The sequence below is a fragment of the Dreissena polymorpha genome, chromosome 11 (assembly GCF_020536995.1).
Source record: "Dreissena polymorpha isolate Duluth1 chromosome 11, UMN_Dpol_1.0, whole genome shotgun sequence".
Classification (NCBI taxonomy): domain Eukaryota; kingdom Metazoa; phylum Mollusca; class Bivalvia; order Myida; family Dreissenidae; genus Dreissena; species Dreissena polymorpha.
The window spans coordinates 78,379,191-78,406,779 of record NC_068365.1 but is presented as its reverse complement, the minus strand read 5'-3'; the positions used below and the strand labels follow the sequence as shown (position 1 = coordinate 78,406,779).

Here is a 27,589-nt window from a genome sequence, read left to right as displayed (position 1 = left end):
AATTTAAACATAAACATGTCAGCAAGAAAAGTGTGTTGAAACATCTTCGTGTTTTTATAGGGTGCATGCAAAGGATAACATCCGTAGGGTGCCATTCAGGTTAAATTAACATGTTTATGAAGTTTATTCATTATTTTCCTCAATTTGTCTCGAACAACATCTGTTTAGTGAAGCACACAGATTCCATGCGCTGAACTACACCCATGTTTATGAAGGGGTGCATATGGAGAGTCATAATAGCAAAAATTATCAAAGGCTCTGGGAGTCAGTTTATATGGACTACCAAACCCCCATAACTTTTGATCCAGGGGTCAGATCAAAATTCCGTCACCCTCACCGTGGCACATATGCTCATAGCTACCATGTGTGTAAGTTTCAAAGTTCTAGTGCTAATAATGTAGGAGGAGCAGGTGGCCAGAACGGACGGACAACAGAGATAACCACAATATCCCCACTTTTTCTCCGAAAAGCGTGGGGATTATAAAAAGGCAAGAGTTCTGGGATTTGCATGTAAACAAGCAGTTAAAAGTCAAGGTATCTGCATAAAATAATGCTTTACTGTGAAACAACCATCCCAAAAGCGGGATTGTCCTGCTGAAATCTGGATGAATGGGAATAAAGGGACCATGTTTCACTATTTAAAAAAAAAAACTATGGCAGTTTTTTGCAACATACTGATTGATTAAGACCATGGTGTTACTTCACAGTCTTTATAGTATATCAGTATTAACTACATTATTATCCTGCACATGTGTTACACTTACAGATTGGACACAGCCTTATTTTAACCCAGTACCTAATTTACTAAATGTCAGGGTTGTCATTATGATTGTAAAACAAAGGATTATTTTGGAAAAGTAACTGATTCCGCCAGGTGTCAAGGGAGCCGCCTAGGCCCCCCTGTAGGTCCAGGGCATAGCCCTGGTAGGGGGGTCAGGGGGGCAAAGCCCCCGGACCGAAAACGAATTCTATAAATTTTAGGGACAAAATACTGCTATTCTCAAAGCATAAAAAGTTAAAATAAGGTCTAAAAAGAATAGAAAATTTTAAGATTTTCACATGTTTAGTATACTGTACAATGTAAAAACATATAATATTGATAGATCTTTGCATGTTCCAATTCTATCCATTACTCGATAATCAAGTATAATTACGATTTCTTTTTTTCAAAACCAAATTACGGCAAATATTAAAGATGAATGTCGTCCGCCATTTAACGCAAGTGCATATACAAATTGAATTGTGGGATTGGGGAATTCCCATTTAACATGCGCGAATCACGTGACGCGATTTGAGAGCATTGAAAACCGTTTATATTTAGTAATTACGACAAATCGACGACTCAATCTAAAGTATTACATGTACCTCCTTTCAGAAAAGTTTGCGTAAGTGAAAGTGAAATTCTGAGAATAAAAACGCGTCTTTCTTTAAATTTTACCAAGTACTTTTCATTCCGGATCGTGATATAACTTGTCAGGTCATTCATGCATGTAGACCTATATGTATGCATAGTTTGGCAATCTCAAAAACACGTTATTTACCTACTTATTACATTATGTGTTATGCCCATTTGTATAACAAAATGCATTATTTAATTGAAGCATTTTCAAATGTGTATTATTAAATGTGTTATCCGAAATCATTTCCAGATTTCATTATTCACGGAAAATTAAGAAAATTCTAGCAGAGACACATTTATCGTGTTTTTCATGCACAGATGAAAATCATGCCAAAATTAGACTTCATTAATAACATCACGTCTTTCTTCCTCGGGGAAAGCGTGGACTTTAATATTTAGATGCTGAATAACAACTTCGTAACGCAGAGGTCGCTAATATCTTTTATTTTGGTAGAAAATCATAGAGCATTTTTTAATATGTGGAAACCTTTTCTCTTACTAAAAAAACTAGTTAATTACGCTCTACAGTGCTACATTCGTTGAGATACGGTCAGTAATAATCTGTGAAATGTACAGCTATTTGATACAATTTCACGTGGGGTCGGCTGCCTGAGTGCTGATTGGATGACGTGCTTACCAAGAAGAATTTGATTGACAGCTGGAAAAATCAATATTGGCCACTCGCTGAGAAATTCATTGAAAACAGTAGCTCTTAGGCGGAGTTAATGGACTGACTGAATGACCGGGCATCGCTCTACTATGCTACGGTTATTTCTCGTAAATTATTGTCGGTTTGCGTGATCAAAACTTCCGATAGCAATTTAAAAGATTCAGGAAAAACAACTGATTTTCTGGCGATTTTAACCGATGAATTTGATCGGCAATCGGTTAATAATGACAACCCTGAGTGTTGTAACAAGCTCTTCTTCTTGCATTACATTTTATTTTAAGTATGACCACATGTAATAAAGCTTAACATCCTCATTACAAACTTGGAGCCAAGACGCAAATTGTGCACACACACAAAATAATTGCACATGGAACTTCCATTGGAAGTGTAATGCTATTGATATTGAATTTAATATGAATTAAGACTGCACAAACAACTCCTGACAGGAAAATAATGTCACACAAAATAGCTAAATTAATAAATCATTAAATACAAATAACACGAAAGAAGTAAAAACTGAAACTACAATCACTGTATGCACTCTCACCATTTTAAGCAGAAAATGTTGGAACTCTGTCAAAAAATTAAATCTGTATCAAGAAACGATTTCTATAAAGTCTCGTTGTCGGGTTTAATATATTTCACCGAGACATCCCTTGCTTTTATTTTTTATACATTCTTTTTGATAGTTATAGTAAAATATTATTGGAATAATTTATTTATTTAGTCTTTGGATTTTACCAATGATTTGTATATTATTTTGGTACAACATATAAAATAAATGAAAATGTCATACTCTGGATGAAAAATGTTACCCGATTAATACACCAACAAAAATTAAGCTTCTCGACATCCGGAAATTCATATGGCGCATGCTCAGTCATAACAAAATGTCGGAAGACGAATTTATGTGTGACGACGATGAAGAGTACGATTTGGTACGTTAATACACGATTTCTTCATATTTTTACGGTTTAATGTTACGAATTTTTTTGTGTCAGTCCATCTCACGTGTTGTCATAGTTCTATTCACATGCAATGCATATTGCGTTCTTCTGGAAGTTCTGCTGATTTTCCGTTTTGCAAAACTATGTCTCTATTACCGGTTTTTCTAAGCATTTTATTAAAGTCTTAACTAGCTTATTTACGTTTTTTAGCTCATCTATTTTTTGAAAAAAAATTATGAGCTATTGTCATCACCTTGGCGTCGGCGTCGGTGTCCGGTTAAGTTTTGCGTTTAGGTCCACTTTTCTCAGAAAGTATCAATGCTATTGCATTCAAACTTGGTACACTTACTTACTATCATAAGGGGACTGGGCAGGCAAAGTTAGATAACTCTGGCGTGCATTTTGACTGAATTATGTGCCCTTTTTATACTTAGAAAATTGAAAATTTTGGTCAAGTTTTGCGTTTAGGTCCACTTTTTTCAGAAAGTATCAATGCTATTGCATTCAAACTTGGTACACTTACTTCCTATCATGAGGGGACTGGGCAGGCAAAGTTAGATAACTCTGGCGTGCATTTTGACAGAATTATGTGCCCTTTTTATACTCAGAAAATTGAAAATGTTGGTTAAGTTTTGTGTTTAGGTCCATTTTATTCCTTAAGTATCAAAGCTATTGCTTTCATACTTGCAACACTTACTAACTATCGTAAGGGGACTGTGCAGGCAAAGTTATGTAACTCTGACTGGCATTTGGACGGAATTATGGGCCCTTTATACTTAGAAAATTGAAAGTTTGGTTAAGTTTTGTGTTTTGGTCCACTTTACCCCTAAAGTATCATAGATATTGCTTTCCAGGGGTTTTTTTTACTAACAAAGTGACGCCGATATTCGGCGTCTTCCCCTACCAGAATTTTTCCCCTCAAAATACAATTTCCCCACCAAAAATATCATTTTTCACCAAAATATAATATTTTCTCTCAAAGAAATGTTTATTTTTCCTTTGGGCATTCGACAATTATCCAATTTGCACCATGTACAACGATCTTTCTCTCTCTCCAGACGAACACAAAAAATCTGGGAATCCCAGTTATTCTAAATATAGCTCTTAAATAACGTTATGTAAACTGGGCAACTAATCGTAATAATCATGTGACTATTTAACTGGATACCGGTCTTGCGCGAGAAGGGTGTTTCGTCAATAAATTACCAGAAACCAGTCGAATTTTCATCCGGGCTATGTGCAAGCCAAGATATAAACGTGAAAACAGAAAAAAATGTCTCACAATTGGCGTTCTTACACAAACAAAATAAAACATTCGGAATTGGAAGATACTGAACGCATCGAGGCATTTTTTAAGAAAGAATCATCGAAAACCGTTATAACCCATCAGGATTCTGAGGTAATCAACATCGAACATTGTGAAAGTGAAAGTAGACAATCGGCAGCTGCTGCTCCTTTCCCTTCCAATACTGTAGCAGATCAAGATCGTCATCCCATTCATCATGAAATTGAAATCACAAAATTGACATCGTCCCCCGGCCCCAGTACAGAAATATAGTTGAAAACATTTCCCATAATTAGATCTACACCTGCAACTTAATTAAGGACTTTGACTTTAATACGTGTTAAATGTATTTAAGAACAAAAAGGACGGAGACAAGCCTCTTTTGATGAGTTATAGACATTGAAATGAACAGTTTTTATTTTTTCCCCTAATATGTCTCTTTCGCACTCTTTTTTCCCCTTTCACCCAGCGTCCAGCGTCTTCCCCTTTCTCTAAAAAAAACCCCTGCTTTCATACTTGGAACACTCGCAAACTATCATAAGGGTACAGTAAAAGGACAAGTTGCATAACTCTGGATGTCATTTTTACGGAATTATGACCCTTTTTTGACTTAGTAACTTTGAATATATGGTTAAATTTTGTGTTTTGATCCACTTTACTTCTTAAGTGTCAAGGCTATTGCTTTCAAACTTCAAATACTTTCATGCTATCATGAGGTTACTGTACCTGGCAAGTTGAATTTTACCTTGACCTTTGAATGACATTGACTCTCAAGGTCAAATTATTAAATTTCGCTAAAATTGTCATAACTTCTTTATTTATGATTAGATTTGATTGATACTTTGACAAAACTACTCTTACCTGACATACCACAATAGACTCCACCCAAACCATCGCCCGTGCCCCCCCCCCCCCCCCCCCGAACCCCCCCCCCCCCCCTATTTTTTTTTTTTTTTAAAGATCATCTCACAAATGACCACCACACCCTAACACTATACCCCCCCCCACCCCACCCCCTCCCCAATTTTTTTTTTAAACGGTTAAAAAACAAGCTATTTATTTTGATTATTTTATGTTTGAAATACCGTCCAACCATCGCACCCAAGAATCCCCCCTCCACCGCCCCCTCCCCCACCCGAATCCCCCCCCCCCCCCCCCCAATTTTTTTTTTTTTTTAAACGGTTAAAAAACACAAATATTTATTTTTATTATTTTATGTTTTAAATACCGTCCAACCATTGCACCCATGAATCCCCCACCCCCCCCACCCCCGATTTTTTTTTTCCTTTTTTTCACATTTTTGGAAGATAATGTAATAAATGTCCACACCCCTACACAATGCACCGCTCTTCACTCCACCCCTCCCTCCTTTGTGATTGAAAATGAGAGTCCCTTCACCTTTAAAAAGAAAATAGATGAGCGGTCTGCATCCGCAAGGCGGTGCTCTTGTTTAAGTTTATATTAACCATATTTTTCATAAGAAATATAGTCTTTCCATTAATTAAACTATATTGTTCATTTGTTCTCTGTGTTTCGTTTTCACATTGACATTGTTTTGAAGTATACTTGGTAGTGCATATAAATGGACTCCCAGAGCCTTTTATACTTTTGCTGTGATGGCTTTTGGAGTCCATATGCACACCTTCATTAACACATACATGTACTCAAATCTGAGCAGCCAATCAGTGGGCATTCCTAAACAGAAGTTGTTTGTGACAAATAAAGGTAAGAGATGAATACACTTAAAAAATGCATTAAAATTACCTGAAGAGCAACATACAGACACACACTATTCTTGTTGAAATTTGGAACAGTGTATTAAATGCATGTATTACAAAATCATTATCAACTTAGGCTACATCACAAATCACAATGTGCAAAAGATTGGTGTACTGCAACCTAACCAATAGCAACACTAAGTCAGCAATATTTAGACAGTTTTTCCAAACTCGCCCATTCCAACGCAGGGTTCCCTCTGGGATTTAAAAAGTTGTCGCCACTTACTTTCGCCAAATTAAAAAAGTTGTCGCCACAATGGGGCTACATATGGGTAATTAAGATCATGTTATTATAATACAAACAAATGGCGCACGTTCAGTCATAACAAAATGTCGGAAGACGAATTTATGTGTGACGACAATAAAGAGTACATTTGGTACGTTAATACACGATTTCTTCATATTTTTACGGTTTAATGTTACACATTTTTTTGTGTCAGTCCATCTCACGTGTTGTCATAGTTTTGTTCACATGCAATGCATATTGCGTTCTTCATTAAATGCTTTACATTGATCAATGTAAACATTGGATCTTAAAAGCTCCAGTTAAAATCAAGAATAAAATTTATAAAAGGAAAAAAAGGTAGCCGGTACCAGGGCTCGAGCCAGTGACCCCCGGAGTCCTGGAGTAAGTCTGAAGTAAAAACTATTCCGCCGGGTATACACAATTAAGTATTTTATACGTTATATAAGCAATCTTCGTAGTTTCGTAAATTTAAACGACAACAACAGAACTCTCCAAATTATTCAATCGTTTAGCGTTGCAACGCATTATAATTTTTAGGTTTTCAAATCGTCAAAAGATACATATAATGGCTATATTGGACTATGGTTAATGTTCAGTAATACTGTTTCCTCACAAATATAATTAAAACGAAAATTTGCGAATCTGAAACAACTTTTTTCCATTTTGTCAATTTACCAAACCGTGAAAAGATCCCTTTAACACTTATCTTGCACTGACTGCGCACCTGTCAATAATACCCGCAAGGGGAGTTAGACAGTATAGATAGATAGATAGATAGATAGATAGATAGATAGATAGATAGATAGATAGATAGATAGATAGATAGATAGATAGATAGATAGATAGATAGATAGATAGATAGATAGATAGATAGATAGATAGATAGATAGATAGATAGATAGATAGATAGATAGATAGATAGATAGATAGATAGATAGATAGATAGATAGATAGATAGATAGATAGATAGATAGATAGATAGATAGATAGATAGATAGATAGATAGATAGATAGATAGATAGATAGATAGATAGATTAGATAGATAGATTAGATAGATAGATAGATAGATAGATAGATAGATAGATAGATAGATAGATAGATAGATAGATAGATAGATAGATAGATAGATAGATAGATAGATAGATAGATAGATAGATAGATAGATAGATAGATAGAAAACTGAGCATTTTACAGTATGTTAAATGAATTGATTTAATAACAGTTTTATTAATAATAATAACACATTTAGCATTGTTCATTTAATAAAGGCACATTCAATCAGTTGTAAGTCTTGTTGATTAACACCTTCTTAGCAGCTTGAATATGTTGCCAAAGTTTAGGTGCTTCAGCAGCTTTCTGGTATAAATCTGAAAATGCAAAAAGGGAATGCCAATGGCGATCGACAGCGGGAACCCTGCAACTCTCAGTAACCCTATGGGTTATTAAGTTGATAGATAGATAGATAGATAGATAGATAGATAGATAGATAGATAGATAGATAGATAGATAGATAGATAGATAGATAGATAGATAGATAGATAGATAGATAGATAGATAGATAGATAGATAGATAGATAGATAGATAGATAGATAGATAGATAGATAGATAGATAGATAGATAGATAGATAGATAGATAGATAGATAGATAGATAGATAGATAGATAGATAGATAGATAGATAGATAGATAGATAGATAGATAGATAGAAAACTGAGCATTTTACAGTATGTTAAATGAATTGATTTAATAACAGTTTTATTAATAATAATAACGCATTTAGCATTGTTCATTTAATAAAGGCACATTCAATCAGTTGTAAGTCTTGTTGATTAACACCTTCTTAGCAGCTTGAATATGTTGCCACAGTTTAGGTGCTTCAGCAGCTTTCTGGTATAAATCTGAAAATGCAAAAAGGGAATGCCAATGGCGATCGACAGCGGGAACCCTGCAACTCTCAGTAACCCTATGGTTTATTAAGTTGAGAGTTGACCTATTGCAACTATAGACTGGGTAGCGTCATGGATGCTTTATTTTCTTCTTTCTTCTTGATGTAGCGTTAGCCTACATGTATAAGATCCCTCTCTGGGGCAATGTTGTTCAAAAATATGTTTGTTTGTTGATGTTACCTTGTTTGTTGATGTTACCTCAGGGTTTTTTTTTAGAAAAAGGGGAAGACGCTGGAGGCTGGGTTAAAGGGGAAAATCGAGACGAAAGAGACATATTTGGGGAAAAAAATAAAAACTGTTCATTTCAATGTCTATAACTCACCTACAGACTTCAGGTTTTTTTTAGAAAAAGAGGCATGTCTCTGACCTTTTTGTTCTTAAACACATGAACAAGTATGATATTAAAGTCAAAGTCCTAAAAAAGTTGCAGGTGTAGATCTAATAATGGGAAATGTTTTCAACTGGGGCCGGGGAACGATGTCAATACTATGATTTCAATTTCATGATGAATGGGTTGACGATCTAGATCTGCTACAGTATTGGCAGGGAAAGGTGCGGCAGCTGCCGATTGTCTACTTTTACTTTCACAATAATCCGACAGTATTAATCGATGTTGATTACATGTACCTCCGAATCCTGCTGGGTTTCAACGGTTTTTGATGATTCATTCTTAAAAAATGCGTCAACGCAATTAATTTTTTCCGAGTCCGAACGTTTTATTTTGTTCGTGTATGAACACCAATTGTGAGACTTTTTCTGTTTTAACGTTTTATCTTGGCGTTCACATAACCCGGATGAAAACTCGACTGGTTTCCGGTAATTAATTGACGAAACACCCTTCTCGCGCAAGACCGGAATCCAGTAAAATAGTCACATGATTAATACGATTAGTTGCCCGGTTTCCATGACGTAATTTAAGAGCTATATATAGAATCACTGGGATTCCCAGATTTGAGTGTTCGTCGGAAGAGAGAGAGAGCGAGATCGTTGTACATGGTACAAATTGGATAAGTGTCGACTTCCCAAAAGAAAAAAAAACATTTCCTTGAGGGTAAAATATTATATTTTGGTGAAAAAAAAAATATTTTTGGAGGGGAAATGGTATTTTTAGGGGAAAAATTCTGGTAGGGGAAGACGCCGAATATCGGCGTCACTTTCTTAGTAAAAAAAACCCCTGTACCTATTTTTAGTGCATACATTGGTTTTTAATCCAATATGTTTGGGGATGTTACGTAGTGAAATCTCAATTTTGGGCGAAAAACTTTCTGAAACTAATAATTAGGAAGTACGTTTGTAAATAATTGATGTCTGCAGTGTTTGGCCAAGATGGCGACTTGGGGGAAAAAAATTGCGGAAAGTTTGCCAATTTTTTTTTTTTTTAAAGAGCATCAAGAAATACATTTTGCCCTTATTTTCAATTTAATCCATTATCAAACAATAGCTGTAAAGCAACCTACCATTTAAATCCCAGCAAACACAATTTGTTTCCTCACAACCGTTTTAAAGGCTTGTAAAAGGTGACAAATCCAATTATGCATATAAACTGGTCTAATTTTTTCCGGATTTCAGTTACTCTTGCATAAAAACTAGAAATGGCGTGGCAGAGGCCAACGCGTATCCCCACACTGCATGTTTGACCCAGGGGGCGCCCCAGGGTTTTTAATTGGGACCTGCATAGTTGAGATTGACCGTATTGTCATAAGAGATGTTCATTATCAATTTGAAGTAAATCAGTGTAGAAATAAAGAAGTTATAGTAAAAGGCAATTTTGGGTGGGCGTGGCCTATGTCGGGGGATGCCCCGGGGTTGGTAATTGGGCCATGCATAGTTGAGATTGAACGTATTGTCATAAGAATTGTTCAGTATCAATTTGAAGAAGATCTGTGTAGAAATGAAAAAGGCAATTTTGGGTGGGCGGGGTCAGAGGTCAACGCGTATCCCCACACTGCATGTTTGACCCAGGGGTCGCCCCAGGGTTGGTTATGGGGCCATGCATAGTTGAGATTGACCCAATTGTCATAAGAGATATTCATTATCAATTTGAAGTAAATCAGTGTAGAAATGAAGAAGTTATGGTAAAAAGCATTTTTTGGTGGGCGTGGTCTATGTGGGCGGGCATGCCCCAGGGTTGGTAATGGGGCCACGCATAGTTGAGATTGACGTATTGTCGTAAGAGATGTTTATTATCAATTTGAAGTAAATCGGTGTAGAAATGAAGAAGTTATAGTAAAAGGCAATTTTGGGTGGGCGTGGCCTATGTGGGGGGATGCCCTGGGGTTGGTTATGGGGCCATGCATAGTTGAGATTGACCGTATTGTCATTAGAGTTGTTCAGTATCAATTTGAAGAAAATCTGTGTAGAAATGAAGAAGTTATAGTAAAAGGCAAATTTGGGTGGGCGTGGTCTACGTGGGCGGGGTCGCCCCAGGGTCGGTAATGGGGCCATGCATAGTTGAGATTGACCGTATTGTCATAAGAGATGTTAAGTATCAATTTGAAGTAAATCGGTGCAGAAATGATGAAGTTAATGTAAAATAACAAAAAAATGAGTGAAAATCTCTGACCCAGCCCCACCCCAACCCCCATAACTTTTGACCCAGGGGTCAGATCAAAATTCAAAATTGTGCAGGGTTGAACATATGCTCATAGCTACCATGTGTGTAAGTTTCAAGGTTCTAGTGCTATAAAGTGTAGGAGGAGAGAGTGGCCAGATAAGTGGCGGAGATAACCACAATATCCCCACGCTTTTCAAAAACTGAATTACCGGTATTCTGGATTTGCAATATGTAATCTTTGTTATAAACAAAACAATTAGGGAAGTTGCAGTCTATATTCTAATCCTGTTATTAAGTATGTTTATGTTTACAAGTATAAAGTAAAAAATAAATACTTAAAATTTATTCTGTTATTATTAAACAACAATTGATGTGAACTTTTATGCACTTACTCAGTTAGGTGGTTTGGTCTTCATTATGAACTGTTTTTAAAAATGCATGTTTGTGGAAACCAACTTTCATCATATGTAGCATTTATAAGATTTGTCCTGTGGTTTTATTGTCTCCTACCGGTTTCACCGGAGGGGACTTATGTTTTGAACTCTGTGTGCCCGTCAGTCTGTGAGTCTGTCACACTTTTCTGGATCCTGCGATAACTTCTTAATATTTTTTAGTGAAACTTTAAACATGGATAGATGGCAATATGTACATTATGCACGTCATTTCATTTTGTTCCTACGTCAAATATTCTGGTTGCTATGGAAACAAAAAAATATATAAAAAATCTGACAATGCTGGAATTTCTGACAATGGTGGAGCCGGTAGGGAACATATATTGCTTAGCAATAGTCTTGTTTAATCTGCATTGGCATTCATAATTTTCATTTGTCTATATCAGGAATATTCAGAAGAAAGTAATTCAGAGCCTGATGTTGACTTAGAAAACCAGTACTACAATTCAAAAGCATTAAAAGACGATGACCCAAAAGCCGCACTTGATAATTTTCAAAAGGTAATTATAAAAAATTTTGATTATTAATGAATAAAAAAGCTATGGTGTCAAATTTCTGTTGTGCTTATTTGATACTATGCATTGGAATTGATCAATTGAATGTTAAAAAAAGTATGATTGAACAGAACTTCTTTATCTGGATTTTGTTGAAAGGATGACTTCTTACGCTAGCACCATATTAAAAAATTTCTAATTGGTAACATTGACATTTATGTTCCATGAACAAACATTGTTTCAAGGCAAAGCTTTTGTATAATTTGGATTGTCAATTTTATTCAAGGTGTTGGAGCTTGAAGGCAAGGATAAAGGTGAATGGGGCTTCAAGGCATTAAAACAGATGATCAAAATCAACTTTAAATTGGTAAAGGCTTCTAATCATATGTTTATGTCAGTTGGAAGTAATGGTAGCCACTTATCTTATGTTTATGTCAGTTGGAAGTAATGGTAGCCACTAATCTTATGTTTATGTCAGTTGGAAGTAATGGTAGCCACTAATCTTATGTTTATGTCAGTTGGAAGTAATGGTAGCCACTAATCTTATGTTTAAGTCAGTTGGAACTAATGGTAGCCACTAATCTTATGTTTATGTCAGTTGGAAGTAATGGTAGCCACTAATCTTATGTTTATGTCAGTTGGAAGTAATGGTAGCCATTACCGTTATGTTTGTCAGTTGGAAGTTATGGTAGCCATTACCATTATGTTTATGTCAGTTGGAAGGAAATGGTAGCCATTACCGTTTTTATGTCCCCCACTATAGTAGTGGGGGGCATATTGTTTTTGCCCTGTCTGTCTGTCTGTCTGTCTGTCTGTCTGTTGGTCTGTTTGCGCCAACTTTAACATTTTGCAATAACTTTTGCTATATTGAAGATAGCAACTTCATATTTGGCATGCATGTGTATCTCATGAAGCTGCACATTTTGAGTGGTGAAAGGTCAAGGTCAAGGTCATCCTTCAAGGTCAGAGGTCAAATATATGTGGCCAAAATCTCTCATTTTATGAATACTTTTGCAATATTGAAGATAGCAACTTGATATTTGGCGTGCATGTGTATCTCATGGAGCTGCACATTTTGAGTGGTGAAGGGTCAAGGTCAAGGTCATCCCTCAAGGTCAGAGGTCAATTATATGTGGCCAAAATCGCTCATTTTATAAATACTTTTGCAATATTGAAGATAGCAACTTGATATTTGGCATGCATGTGCATCTCATGGAGCTGCACATTTTGAGTGGTGAAAGGTCAAGGTCAAGGTCATCCTTCAAGGTCAGAGGTCAAATATATATGGCCCAAATCGCTTATTTTATGAATACTTTTGCAATATTGAAGATAGCAACTTGATATTTGGCATGCATATGTATCTCATGGAGCTGCACATTTTGAGAGGTGAAAGGTCAAGGTCATCCTTCACAAGGTCAAGGTCATCCTACAATGTCAAACATCATATAGAGGGACATTGTGTTTCACAAACACATCTTGTTAATAATGCTAATGTAAGTTAGAGTCTTAAAAGTATTTGTTCTCTTGCAAAAAGAATATCGTTAGAATAGTATACATTAGTATGCATTACTGTATTTAATATCTTATAAGTGTTCCAAGGCAAATATGATATTGCATAGTTTTAAAACTAGTACAAAATGTATATTGCATTTAGCACTTAGAATTATGTATCAGAAAAAAAGTATCCCTGCAACCATGTATTCTTGTCATCAGACAAACTATGATGAAATGATGCGGAGATATAAGCTATTACTGACGTACATCAAGTCAGCGGTTACACGCAACTATTCTGAGAAATCTATCAACTCCATCCTGGACTACATATCAACATCAAAGCAGGTAAAATACAAATATCTGAATTTCATAATGTCAATTTTATGTAAAATCATGTGGATTTTTATGCCTCTCTTCGAAGAAGGGGTATATTGTTTTGCTGGCTGTCTGTCGGTAGACCAGTCTGATTGTCGGTAGACCAGTTTGTTTCCGATCAATAACTCCTTAACGAATTGACTGATTGGCTTGATACTTCACATGTGCATTGGCCTTGGACAGTAGATGACCCCTATTGAAAGTGGGGTCACTAGGTGAAAGGTCAAAGTCCCTATCACACTAAGTGTGAAAATTGTTTCTGATCAATAACTGGTCAACAAATCGACAGATTGGCTTGAATAGTGTTTTTTCTCCAGGAGGGCAAAGGGGCATGGCGCATTCCTTTCAAAAAGGGCATTTTAACACAGTTTAGGCAAATAAAGGGCAAAAATGTTCCGTGAATACCTGCTTTTAGGAGAAACATTTAATCACAGGCAGGTTTCGAAAACAAAAATATCAACACGCAGATTTAATGGTAATTGATGTACTTAACTTACTTTAGTTAATATTATTTAATATATATACCTTGCAAGTTCCATGCTGTTTCAGTAAACTGTACAGCACGACAAACATACTAAAGCAATATATGCATATGAATCTGATTATAAACAGATCCACTAATATATAATGGAAACCATATTTGTCTTATCCCGTTTTCTGACGATAATATTGTCAGATTTTTAAGTTTGCAAGTAAACTGATGCTAACAATTTGCAAACACTCGTTTCCGTGGCAATCATCCACTGAGTAGATTACTAATAAATATGTTGTTGGTATCGAAAACGTTTTGTGCATCATTGATTATCACAGGCATTTCATTAATCCCGTCTAAATGTATGATCAGATCTCCATTGTTAATTCGATCGTTATTTGCCATTTTTGACGATAGGCACAATTAATTTTCTGTATAGTCCACCATCTTGTAAAGTTGTTAAAATGATGTAAGCGACAGTTGCACATAGCAATGTAAATTCGTATATGTCCCCCTTATTCTCGATTCGCTTTTTGTTTAATTAGTATATGTTACAGTTATTGTTTCAATAATTAATTATCTTAAAGAAGATAACAATCAAGATATGTTTCAATAATTAATTATCTTAAAGACGATAACAATCAAGATAAAAAAAAATTCAAAAATTTAATTACGCCTAAAAATAAATGTTTTGATATAACTGAATAATGCATGAAATGCATAATTTTAACGAGGATAACATCAAGGTTTTCATTACAAGTCTCCGGATTAACTGTCCACGATTTACTCGTGGAGGAATACACTTTACGGGGTGATATGTGTGCTTGTTACAACAAAGCCACTGACATTATCGATTGATATTGACACGGGGTTATTCACGCATGACTAATTAACAACCGCGAGAATCTTCGCTGCCTTGGGGCCATACTCAGATACATTCGGCTTAGAAGTATGGTCAAGAGGCGATAAAGATGTTATCAATAAGGGCGCATGGCGGCTTTTAAGAGGACGGAAAACAGTGGATGATCATGAAAGGGCAGGGCGGCGGCCTTTGGAAAGGGCAGCGTGGCGCTAAATGGCTTTGAAAGGGGCAGCGTGGCGCGGCAAAAAAGGGCATGGCGCCGCGCCATGCTAAAAGTCTGGAAAAAACACTACGGCTTGATACTAAATATATGCATTGGTCTTGGACAGTAGATGACCCCTATTGAAATTGGGGTCATGAGGTCAAAGGTCAAGGTCACTATCACACTAAGTGTGAAAATCGGTTCCGATCAATAACTTATCAACCAATTGCGAGATATGTTTGATACTTCACATGTCATTGGCCTTAAACAGAAGATGACCCCTATTAAAATTGGGGTCACTAGGTCAAAGGTCAAGGTCACTATCACACTAAGCGTGAAAATCGGTTCCGATCAATAGCTTTTCAACTGATTCACTGATTGGCTTGATACTTCTCATTTGCATTGGCCTTAGACAGTAGATGACCCCTATTGAAATTGGGTTCACTTGGTCAAAGGTTAAGGTCACTGATACACATTAAGAGTACAATCTTTTCGGATCAATAACTCGTCAACTGACACACCGGTTGGCTTGATACTTCTCATGTGCATTGGAGTTGGACAGTAGATGACCTTTATTGAAATTGGGGTCACTAGGTCAAAAGTTAAGGTCACTGTTACACACTAAGTGTGAAATCGTTTCCGATCAATGACTCGTCAACTGATTCACCGATTGGATTGATACTTCTCATGTGCATTGGCCTTGGACAGTAGATGACCCCAATAGAATTTGGGGTCACTAGGTCAAGTCATGGTCACTGGCAGAATAAGTGAGAAAAGCGTTTCTGATCAATAACTCGTTAACAAATGGACCGCTTGGCTTGATACTTCCCATGCGCATTGGCCTTGGACTGTAAATGAGCCTTATCAAAATTGGGGTCACTAGGTCAATGGTCAAGGTCAATGTCTCAATAAGTGTGAAAATTATGTCTGATCAATAACTCGTCAACGAATCGACCGATTGGCTTGATACTTCACATGTGCATTGGCCTTGGACAGTAGATGACCCCTTTTGAAATTTAGGTCACTAGTTCAAAGCCCTGTTCGAAGGGGCAACTGTCTCTAACCACGAAACACTTGTTTTATTTGGTATACAAAATTTTAAATGTAAATTGACCGTTCTTAGTGTTGTAGAATTTTGTTCAAGTTTCGAAAGATTTGTGGACATGGGCAGTGTTATTTGTTGGAAAAGAATAAACAATGTGAGAAGAATTTTATGGTCTTTTTTGCAAGGTTTTCTAGAGTGAATAACCAGTTAAACATATTTTTTTTCAAATGCTGTTCCTAATGTTTCCAATGCCAATTAATGTGTATGTATGTTAACCTGATTACAGATGGAGCTTCTACAGAACTTCTATGAGACAACACTGGATGCACTTAAAGAGGCAAAAAATGAAAGACTTTGGTTTAAAACCAACACAAAGTTAGGAAAGCTGTATTTTGATCGCGGGGATTTTAACAAGCTGCAGAGAATACTCAAACAATTGCACCTTTCCTGTCAGGTACGCACTAATCTTGTAAGGAACATTTGCAGTCTTTTAACTATGTTGTGTTGTAGCTTTATTTAAAAGTAATCCTTTGTTTATTTAACATTAAACTTACATTGAACAACTGTCTGATTGACTAAATCTCTTTTTCTCACACAAACAAGTAGAAACGTTTTACTTCTATTCCTCTGCATATTTATTCAGATGTATTTCTTTGTCTTATTTTGATGCAACTACATCTTTGCTATTTCCGAAGACTGACGAGGGTGAAGATGACTTGAAGAAGGGCACACAACTGTTGGAGATCTATGCTTTGGAAATACAGATGTACACAGAACAGAAAAATAACAAAAAACTCAAGGTATGAATGAAACTGGCCCGAATAAGTAATAATTTTAAAGGTACCCCCAAAACACATTCATTTGTCGCCTTAAGGGTGGAAATATTGCCTCTCTATGTAGGTCTAGTGTAGGAACAACCTTTTTATGTCCCCCACCACTATAGTTGAGGACATATTGTTTTTGCCCTGTCTGTTGGTTGGTTTGTGTGTTTGTTTGCCCCAACTTTAACATTTGCTATAACGTTTGCAATATTGAAGATAGCAGCTTGATATTTGGCATGCATGTGTATCTTATGGAGTTGCACATTTTGAGTGGTGAAAAGTCAAGGTCATCCTTCAAGGTCAAAGGTCAAATATGTGTCAAAATCGCTCATTTTAATGTACTCTTTTGCAATATTTAAGATAGCAACTTTATATTTGACATGCATGTGTATCTCATGGAGCTGCACATTTAGAGTTGTGAAAAGTCAAGGTCAAAGGTCAAATATATGTGTCAAAATCGCTCATTTTAATGTACTCTTTTGCAATATTGAAGATCGCAACTTGATATTTTGCATGCATGTGATCTCATGGAGCTGCATATGTTGAGTGGTGAAAGGTCAAGGTCATCCTTCAAGGTCAAATATATGGGGACATAGTGTTTCACAAACACATCGCTTGTTATATTTGTCCCAGAGAATAAGTGCATATTTTATTGGGATATGTTGGGTTTTGAAAATTGTTACTTACATTTCAGGCATTGTTATATTGTATTACATTACATAATTTGTAGTCTTTATATGCAAACAGTATTTCATAATTGTTAGACATTAAACTTTAATACAAATTTCTAGTTGTATAAACAAGCTAAAGATGTTTTTATGTCCCCCACTATAGTAGTGGGGGACATATTGTTTTTGCCCTGTCTGTTGGTCTGTTGGTTGGTCTGTTGGTTGGTCTGTTGGTTGGTTTGCGCCAACTTTAACATTTGCAATAACTTTTGCAATATTGAAGATAGCAACTTGATATTTGGCATGCATATGTATCTCATGGAGCTGCACATTTTGATTGGTGAAAGGTCAAGGTCATCCTTCAAGATCAAAGGTCAAATGTATGGGTCAAAATCGCTCATTTAATGTACACTTTTGCAGCATTTCAATATTCAAGATAGCAACTTGATATTTGGCATGCATGTGTATCTCATGGAGCTGCACATTTTGAGTGGTGAAAGGTCAAGGTCATCCTTCAAGGTCAGAGGTCAAATATATGTGGCCCAAATCGCTTATTTTATGAATACTTTTGCAATATTGAAGATAGCAACTTGATATTTGGCATGCATGTGTATCTCATGGAGCTGCACATTTTGAGTGGTGAAAGGTCAAGGTCATCCTTCAAGGTCAAATATATGGGTCACAATTGCTCATGTAATGTCACTTCTGCAATATTGAAGCTAGCAATTTTATATTTGAAATGCATGTGTATCTCATGGAGCTGCACATTTTGAGTGGTGAAGGGTCAAGGTCATCCTTCAAGGTCAAACGTCATATAGGGGGACATTGTGTTTCACAAACGCATCTTGTTTTTTTTACAAACATTTTCATTAAAATAATACATTTTACCAACAGCCTTTGTATATGAACATGTTCTTGCTTGTATATAAAGACACGCTTCTCTTGTAATGTAACACATCTTTTGATTTGTCTATTTGCATGTTCTCTCACATATTAACGCTAATTATTGCTTGTATACAAGCACACATTTTCTTCTCTTCTAGGCCTTGTATGAACAGTCATTGCATATAAAGTCTGCCATTCCTCATCCCCTGATCATGGGTGTGATCAGGGAGTGTGGCGGTAAAATGCACCTGCGGGAGGGCGAGTATGAGAAGGCACACACAGATTTCTTTGAGGCCTTCAAGAACTATGATGAGTCAGGATCTCCCAGGTACTGGTGGATATTTGTTTACATGAAATGTATAGTGATTTCTTGTGGGCCTTTAGGAAACACAGTATCCTAATGAATTTTAGTGAAGTTTCCTGCAATATGTGTCACGTTTAAGCTTGTTCAATGTTATGTTAGTCGTGGTTCAGATGTAATGAATAATCATTTCATGTTGAACTTTCATTTGCCATAGTATTACTTGATATGATTTCAGGCACGTTTTAATGCTTAAATTATTAATATTTCTTCCTCCATTTATTGAGGACAGACCCATCACATGGAAATTAAAACAATCTGATAGTGGAACACAATTTTTATTTTGAACAGTTTATGGAGTGGGATAATGTACAATTGTTTGTTTCTACATGTACATTAACTTAAGCTCTTGCCTCACACAAGTTGAAATCTGATTGACATTGGTACCTGCTGCAATTGATTCTGTCATATATTTGAAACTGCTGTCAAAAAATGAAATAAATCTGAGGGAATTGTTTGTAAAAGTATATTTTATGATATAAAAAGGTTATTTGAGAGTTGTTATTAATAAGAATAAATATCAGAAAATCACTTGTATCTAGGACAAGAAGGAGTCTTTGATGCCGATGAAATTTATTAACACCTTGATATATATAAGCAAATGAAATGCTTCATGCATACATATCTATGGGCCATGCTCTGTGAAAAGGGGGTTTAATGTATGTGCGTAAAGTGTCATCCCAGATTAGCCTGTGCAGTCCACACAGGCTTATCAGGGATGACACTTTCTGCTTTCATGGTATTGTTTGTTTACAGAAAGTCTCTTTAATGCAAAAATCCAGTTTAGGCAGAAAGTGTTGTCTTTTCACAGATTGTGGCTCATTTTATGGTTTTATCTGTCAACCCTGATCTCTGTCCTTCAGACGGACTACATGTCTGAAATACCTAGTGTTAGCCAACATGCTAATGAAGTCAGGCATCAACCCATTTGACTCACAGGAAACCAAGCCTTATAAAAATGATCCTGAAATACTGGCCATGACTAACCTTGTCAGGTAAAGTGTTAGTATTAATTATTATGAGTTTTTAAGCAATTGTTGTTCAAACTGTTAATTGCCATTTGTTGTATCCATGATTTGTTAGCTTGTGTTTCAACTCCTCTTGAACGTCTGGGTGAATAATTAGTAGATGATTGAAAAAAAGGAACGTTAGCTGTGATGAGATAGCGCCTTGGGGTAATATTGTTCACTATTGGGACAAGCTCTAGTCTTGTACTGGTATAGGTTTCCAAATGTTTTATTTAAAACAATTGAACAATTGTTGTAAGACTTTGTTGCCTAACTATGCTTAATATGACCATCCTCCATGCAGTTAATTTATTTTAGTCAGATGTTGTAGTCTTTTTCGTCCTTATTACTGCTACTATTGGGAGTCCAGAGGCAAGGATGAAACGGGTGGTCTTATGTAACACCACCACTTGTCCCCACAGCTTCCTCTTCAGGCACACAGATTCAGGCCATTCATTTTTCCTCAGTGGTTGGTGGTCCATGTATTCATGTTCAGCTGTTTAGTCAGCTTCTCCACAAGGTTTCTTTTGAGAAAGCAGGTGGAATCTCTTGTGCATTTGGTGATTAAGTATTTTGTGCTATTTTTGCAGTCTTAAAATGATTATCTGTTCTTGTCTGGGCATGTGACTGTATCTTTCCTTTAGCTGTTGAGTTCTTAATAAGCACTTGACAATGGTATTCATTTCCCTTAGACTATGTACTCTTGTACTCCTTCCCAGCTTTGACATTCAGACTGCCTCATTATTTCCATGTATTTGTCAGTGAGCGGCAGGTTGTTGGCCCTTGCTACATCCCGGACTGACAAGGTATCTGTCATGAGACTATCTGGGAACCTTGGTCTATTTTGCTGCTGATGGTGTTTGCAGAATAGATCAAGGCTTGTACCTCAGCTCTGTAGGTTGTGAAGTTAAGGCCTGTTGCCCTTGGTATTGTCTCAGCCTGCATCTGTCCATCTCGGTACTGCGTGTACACTCAAGCCTCGCCTCTTGACTGTATTTGTTGCTGACCCATCTTATTCATGCTCCTGGGGGACCATTTCTTCAAATATGATTTTTCTTACCATTAATTAACTGTCAATTAGTATTCGAGTTTACTCTGGAATCAACAAATATTCTCTATATCTTCCATTTCAGTGCTTACCAAAATAACGATATAAATGAATTTGAGAAGATTTTGCGTACAAACCGCCGGAACATCATGGAGGACCCGTTCATCCGAGAGCACATTGAGGACCTGCTGAGGAACATAAGAACTCAAGTCCTGATCAAGCTTATCAAGCCCTACACCCGCATACACATACCTTTCATTTCTAAAGTAGGTCATGTGGTGTGTGCTGTAGCATACACATACCTTTCATTTCTAAAGTAGGTCATGTGGTGTGTGCTGTAGCATAAACATACCTTTCATTTCTACAGTAGGTCATGTGGTGTATGCTGTTGCATACACATACCATTCATTTCTAAAGTAGGTCATGTGGTGTGTGATGTTGCATAAACATACCTTTCATTTCTAAAGTAGGTCATGTGGTGTATGCTGTAGCATAAACATACCTTTCATTTCTAAAGTAGGTCATGTGGTGTATGCTGTTGCATACACATACCATTAATTTCTAAAGTAGGTCATGTGGTGTGTGCTGTAGCATAAACATACCTTTCATTTCTAAAGTAGGTCATGTGGTGTATGCTGTTGCATACACATACCATTAATTTCTAAAGTAGGTCATGTGGTGTGTGCTGTTGCATAAACATACCTTTCATTTCTAAAGTAGGTCATGTGGTGTGTGCTGTTGCATAAACATACCTTTCATTTCTAAAGTAGGTCATGTGGTGTATGCTGTTGCATAAACATACCTTTCATTTCTAAAGTAGGTCATGTGGTGTATGCTGTTGCATAAACATACCTTTCATTTCTAAAGTAGGTCATGTGGTGTATGCTGTTGCATAAACATACCTTTCATTTCTAAAGTAGGTCATGTGGTGTATGCTGTTGCATACACATACCTTTCATTTCTAAAGTAGGTCATGTGGTGTATGCTATTGCATAAACAAACCTTTCATTTCTAAAGTAGGTCCTGTGGTTTATGCTGTTGCATAAACATACCTTTCATTTCTAAAGTAGGTCATGTGGTGTGTGCTGTTGCATACACATACCGTTCATTTCTAAAGTAGGTCATGTGGTGTATGCTGTTGCATAAACATACCTTTCATTTCTAAAGTAGGTCCTGTGGTGTGTGCTGTTGCATAAACATACCTTTCATTTCTAAAGTAGGTCATGTGGTGTGTGCTGTTGCATAAACATACCTTTCATTTCTAAAGTAGGTCATGTGGTGTGTGCTGTTGCATAAACATACCTTTCATTTCTAAAGTAGGTCATGTGGTGTGTGCTGTTGCATAAACATACCTTTCATTTCTAAAGTAGGTCATGTGGTGTGTGCTGTTGCATAAACACACCTTTCATTTCTAAAGTAGGTCATGTGGTGTATGCTGTTGCATAAACATACCTTTCATTTCTAAAGTAGGTCATGTGGTGTGTGCTGTTGCATAAACATACCTTTCATTTCTAAAGTAGGTCATGTGGTGTATGCTGTTGCATAAACATACCTTTCATTTCTAAAGTAGGTCATGTGGTGTATGCTATTGCATAAACAAACCTTTCATTTCTAAAGTAGGTCCTGTGGTTTATGCTGTTGCATAAACATACCTTTCATTTCTAAAGTAGGTCATGTGGTGTGTGCTGTTGCATACACATACCTTTCATTTCTAAAGTAGGTCATGTGGTGTATGCTGTTGCATAAACATACCTTTCATTTCTAAAGTAGGTCCTGTGGTGTGTGCTGTTGCATAAACATACCTTTCATTTCTAAAGTAGGTCATGTGGTGTGTGCTGTTGCATAAACATACCTTTCATTTCTAAAGTAGGTCATGTGGTGTGTGCTGTTGCATAAACATACCTTTCATTTCTAAAGTAGGTCATGTGGTGTGTGCTGTTGCATAAACATACCTTTCATTTCTAAAGTAGGTCATGTGGTGTGTGCTGTTTCATAAACATACCTTTCATTTCTAAAGTAGGTCATGTGGTGTGTGCTGTTGCATACACATACCTTTCATTTCTAAAGTAGGTCCTGTGGTGTGTGCTGTTGCATAAACATACCTTTCATTTTTAAAGTAGGTCCTGTGGTGTGTGCTGTTGCATAAACATACCTTTCATTTCTAAAGTAGGTCATGTTTTCGACTCGTAGTACATTTTCGTGTAGGATTTTTGAGACATTTTTTTTATTGCAACTTTTTAAACAAGAGCTGTTTGTAAAACATGCATGCCCCCCATATGGGCGTCAGTTGTACTGGCAGCCATTGTGTGAATACGTTTTTTGGCACTGTGACCTTTGACCTAGTGACCTGAAAGTCAATAGGGGTCATCTGCGAGTCATGATCAATGTACCTATGAAGTTTCATTATCCTAGGCATAAGCGTTCTTGAGTTATCATCAGGAAACCATTTTACTATTTCGGTTCACCGTGACCTTGACCTTTGACCTAGTGACCTCAAAATCAAAAGGAGTCATCTGCAAGTCATGATCAATGTACCTATGAAGTTTCATGATCATAGGCATAAGCGTTCTTGAGTTATCATCGGGAAACCATTTTCCTATTTCGGGTCACCGTGATCTTTGACCTAGTGACCTCAAAATCAATAGGGGTCATCTGCGAGTCATGATCAATATACCTATTAAGTTTCATGATCCTAGGCCTAAGTGTTCTTGAGTTATCATCTGGAAACCATCTGGTGGACGGACATACGGACCGACATGAGCAAAACAATATACCCTCTCTTCTTCGAAGGGCGGCATAAAAATAGTCGCAAATTTTCAGGTCACAAGGTCAAAGGTCAAGGTCACAGTGATATGAAATATTAAAATGGTTTCCAGATGATAACTCAGAACGCCTTGGCCTAGGATCATGAAACTTGATAGGTAGATTGATCATGATTCGCAGACCCGAAATAGTACAATGGTTTTCGGATGATAACTCAAGAATGCTTATGCCTAGGATGATGAAACTTTGTAGGTAGATTGATAAAGGCTGGCAGATGACCCCTATTGATTTTCAGACTAGGTCAAAGGTCAAGGTCACAGTGACAAAAAACATATTCACACAATGGCTGTCACTACAACAGAGAGCCCATATAGGGGGCATGCATGTTTTACAAACAGCCCTTGTTCTAAGTTGAGTCACCTTGACCTTTGACCTAGTGACCTGAAAATCATTAGGGGTCATCTGCGAGTCATGATCAATGTACCTATAAAGTTTCATGATCCTAGGCATAAGTGTTCTTGAGTTATCATCCGGAAACCATTTTGCTATCTGGGTCACCGTGACCTTGACCTTTGACCTAGTGACCTGAAAATCAATAAGGGTCATCTGCGAGTCATGATCAATGTACCTATGAAGTTTCATGGTCCTAGGCATAAGCGTTCTTGAGTTATCATCCAGAAACCATTTTACTATTTCGGGTCACCGTGACCTTGACCTTTAACCCAGTGACCTGAAAATCGATAGGGGTCATCTGTGAGTCATGATCAATGTATCTATGAAGTTTCATGATCCTAGGCATAAGTGTTCTTAAGTTATCATCTGGAAACCATTTTACTATTGCAGGTCACCGTGACCTTGACCTTTGACCTAGTGACCTCAAAATCAATAGGGGTCATTTGTGAGTCATGATCAATATACCTATTAAGTTTCATGATCCTAGGCCTAAGTGTTCTTGAGTTATCATCTGGAAACCATCTGGTGGACGGACATACAGACCGACATGAGCAAAACAATATACCCCCTCTTCTTCGAAGTGCGGCATAAAAATAGTTGCAAATGAGGACAATGGTTTTGGCAGCGACACCCATGCTGTGCAGTGTGCTTTTGTTTATTTCCATGGGCAATAAGTATGAATTAGCCCAGCGTCTGTGCAATATTTAATTTGTAATCATTACTTGTTAAAAAGGGTTAATTTACTGATGAAGGGATGATACAAAACACATGAAAGAGATATTTTAATTAATATAAGATGTTTATTCAGATAATTAAGATGTCCCCAAATTTATTTGTGTGTGTGCTTTAATGTCCTTTGTAATTACCAAACATTCACTATGCAGTCAATGAATTTTGTGTCAGAAATGGAAGTCATAGACGAAGTCTAAACATTGGTATTAACCTGTTTTAATATGTTTGCAGGAACTCAACATAGATCCAATAGAGGTTGAAAATCTTCTTGTTTCTTGTATTTTGGATCAGTAAGTATTACTTGTTATTTCAAAGATAAACAATTGATTAAATATAATAGTTGTCTGAATATTTTTGGTATAAAAAAAAGATATGCTTATTTAGCGCTTAAATTCTTAAATTAATGTTTGCAAACACATTAATGACCAGGTATATTTAACTTTTTATGTCCCCGGATCGAAAGATCGGGGGTATGTTGTTTTTGGCCTGTCTTTCAGTGTTTGTGTGTGTCCCAAAACTTTAACCAAAACTTTAACCTTCTTCATAACTTGTGCAATATTGAACATAGCAACTTGATATTTGGCATGCATGTGTATCTCATGGAGCCTAACATTTTGAGTGGTGAAAGGTCAAGGTAATCCTTAAAACATTTTTTTATGTAAAAATACATTTTATAATTAAGGGGTTCAACATTTAGAAAATTCAATTTATTTAGAGCATTGGCATGAGTTTCCACTTCCATGCCTGCAACAGTTATGCAGATACAGCCATTATTGCGGGTATTATTTATGATTTGTTATGAAAATGGAATGGTCGTTGCATTTCAGTACGATAGATGGCCGTATAGACCAGGTGAACTCAGTGCTGGAGCTGGACAGAGAAGGTCAGCAGTGTGCCCGCTACAACGCCCTCGACAAATGGACCTTTCAACTGCAGTCCCTGCACCAGGCTGTCATCAACAAGATAGCATGAGGCTACCGACTGGCTCAAGGATTATATGGGCCGCGTTCTGAGAAAACTGGGCTAAATGCATGTGTGTAAAGTGCCGTCCAAGATTAGCCTGTGCAGTCATCACATGCTAATCAGGGACGACACATTTCGCTTTTGTGGTGTTTTTAATTTCAAGGAAGTCCCTCCTTGCCCAAAATCAAGTTTAGGCGGAAAGTGTCAACCCTGAATAGCCTGTGCAGACTGCACAGGCTAAACTGGGATGACAATTTACGCACATTCATTTAGCCCAGTTTTCCAAGAATAACTCTTTATATTACTGTATAATGAGGCAGGCTGCGAAATGCATCTCTTCACCAGGCTGTGATCAATTAGATTGTGTGAAACCGGCAACTAGTTTTTGGATTCATAAATATTACCATGTTATGATGTAATGAAAATTGCTTTTTATCCTATTACCAGATGAAAATCAATAGTATAACGACGATCGTATAAACATGAGCTTTATACTATCGCTATTTTAAGATCAGATTTGGGTTTTTCCAAAAATTGGAGAATCTGTCAACTACGGAAAAACTAAATCGTCAAAAAATGCCATATTTGACAGTTATTAATGGAAAATTGTGAGGAAATAATAGGATAAATAGAATATTATGTGAGTTTTGGATAAAGATCAAGTTTATCATGCTCGGCACGAACCATGTTAGCGCTCGGCAAGCCTTGCGCTACATCGGTTCTAAGCCTCGCATAATAAACTTGATCTTTATCCAAAACTCACATAATATTCTCTATATACATTTATACACTTAGCATTCGTCAACTAGATTGCAACTGGCAACTAGTTTTTGAATCTACGTATTACTGTTCCGATACATTAATATCTTAATCATAATGAAGCAGACTGCTCTATGCATGGCTAGATGGAAGTGTTCTATCTGGAATTCTGTCATACTACACGTTTATCCCTGAATATGCTATTTATATGAAAGTACTTTACAGCTAACTGGATGCTTAAATACTATTGATAAGCAATACAGGGGAGTCACAGTCTATTGTTTCCAATAGATTAGGTACTCATGAAGAAGAATTAAGGATATTGCGTCTGGGTGAAAGAAATTTGATGATGATATGTTATTTTATAACAGGAAGTTTCACTTAATACAGGTCCTTTTTTATTCTATTCTTAAGTCTGTTTTAAGAATAATGTTCTGAAGTTGCGTATTGCATTGATTTGTATAAGAAGTTCATGTTATCGTTAAAGATACTATTATTAGTTTGTTTCTTCCAACTATAATATTCATTTAAAGCTTGTGTAATGCTTATAATAACTGTTTGCCAACGTTATTATTGAATAAGAAAAAATGCTAACCCTTATAAAACAGATTTTTTTAATGATTGAGGAATCGCCTTGGGGGGGGGGGGGGTTATGCCTCGATGCTCAGGCAGTTTGACGAAAACGACCGTTATGACAAGCTGCAGGTCTTTCCCCTTATGGTCATTGCCGGCCGTCATTTTGGCCGTAAACCTTAACCTGGATTTGACTGTCAGTACGGTTCTGTGTTTTGTGGAAGTCCGTAATTTATGTGATTTGCAATTCATTTGTATATATTCTTGATGTTTATACGTGTCATGCCATTATTATAGTATGTGTTTGTTCTCATAAAAATATTCAAAACTTTA

At 36.6% G+C, this 27,589-nt stretch overlaps 1 protein-coding gene and 1 long non-coding RNA gene across 3 annotated transcripts; both read left to right on the top strand.

Moving 5' to 3' along the window:
- The first annotated feature begins 2,880 nt into the window (after window positions 1-2,880).
- LOC127850600 (COP9 signalosome complex subunit 2) lies at window positions 2,881-27,589 on the top strand. Of its 2 annotated transcripts, none has more exons than XM_052383737.1 (11): window positions 2,881-3,007; window positions 11,666-11,779; window positions 12,060-12,140; window positions 13,487-13,612; window positions 16,510-16,677; window positions 16,919-17,023; window positions 18,756-18,925; window positions 19,822-19,953; window positions 21,099-21,279; window positions 25,193-25,251; window positions 25,789-27,589. In XM_052383737.1, the coding sequence occupies exons 1-11, from the start codon at window positions 2,942-2,944 to the stop codon at window positions 25,931-25,933; spliced, it is 1,347 nt and encodes a 448-aa protein (XP_052239697.1). In that variant the 5' UTR covers window positions 2,881-2,941; the 3' UTR covers window positions 25,934-27,589. The 2 variants fall into 2 exon arrangements, with proteins under 2 accessions (XP_052239697.1, XP_052239696.1); XM_052383736.1 differs by having other exon boundaries at window positions 16,510-16,692.
- On the top strand, window positions 21,889-22,830 carry LOC127850601 (uncharacterized). The gene is made up of 3 exons (XR_008035371.1): window positions 21,889-21,983; window positions 22,184-22,233; window positions 22,784-22,830. It is a non-coding gene; the product is annotated as an uncharacterized LOC127850601 (long non-coding RNA).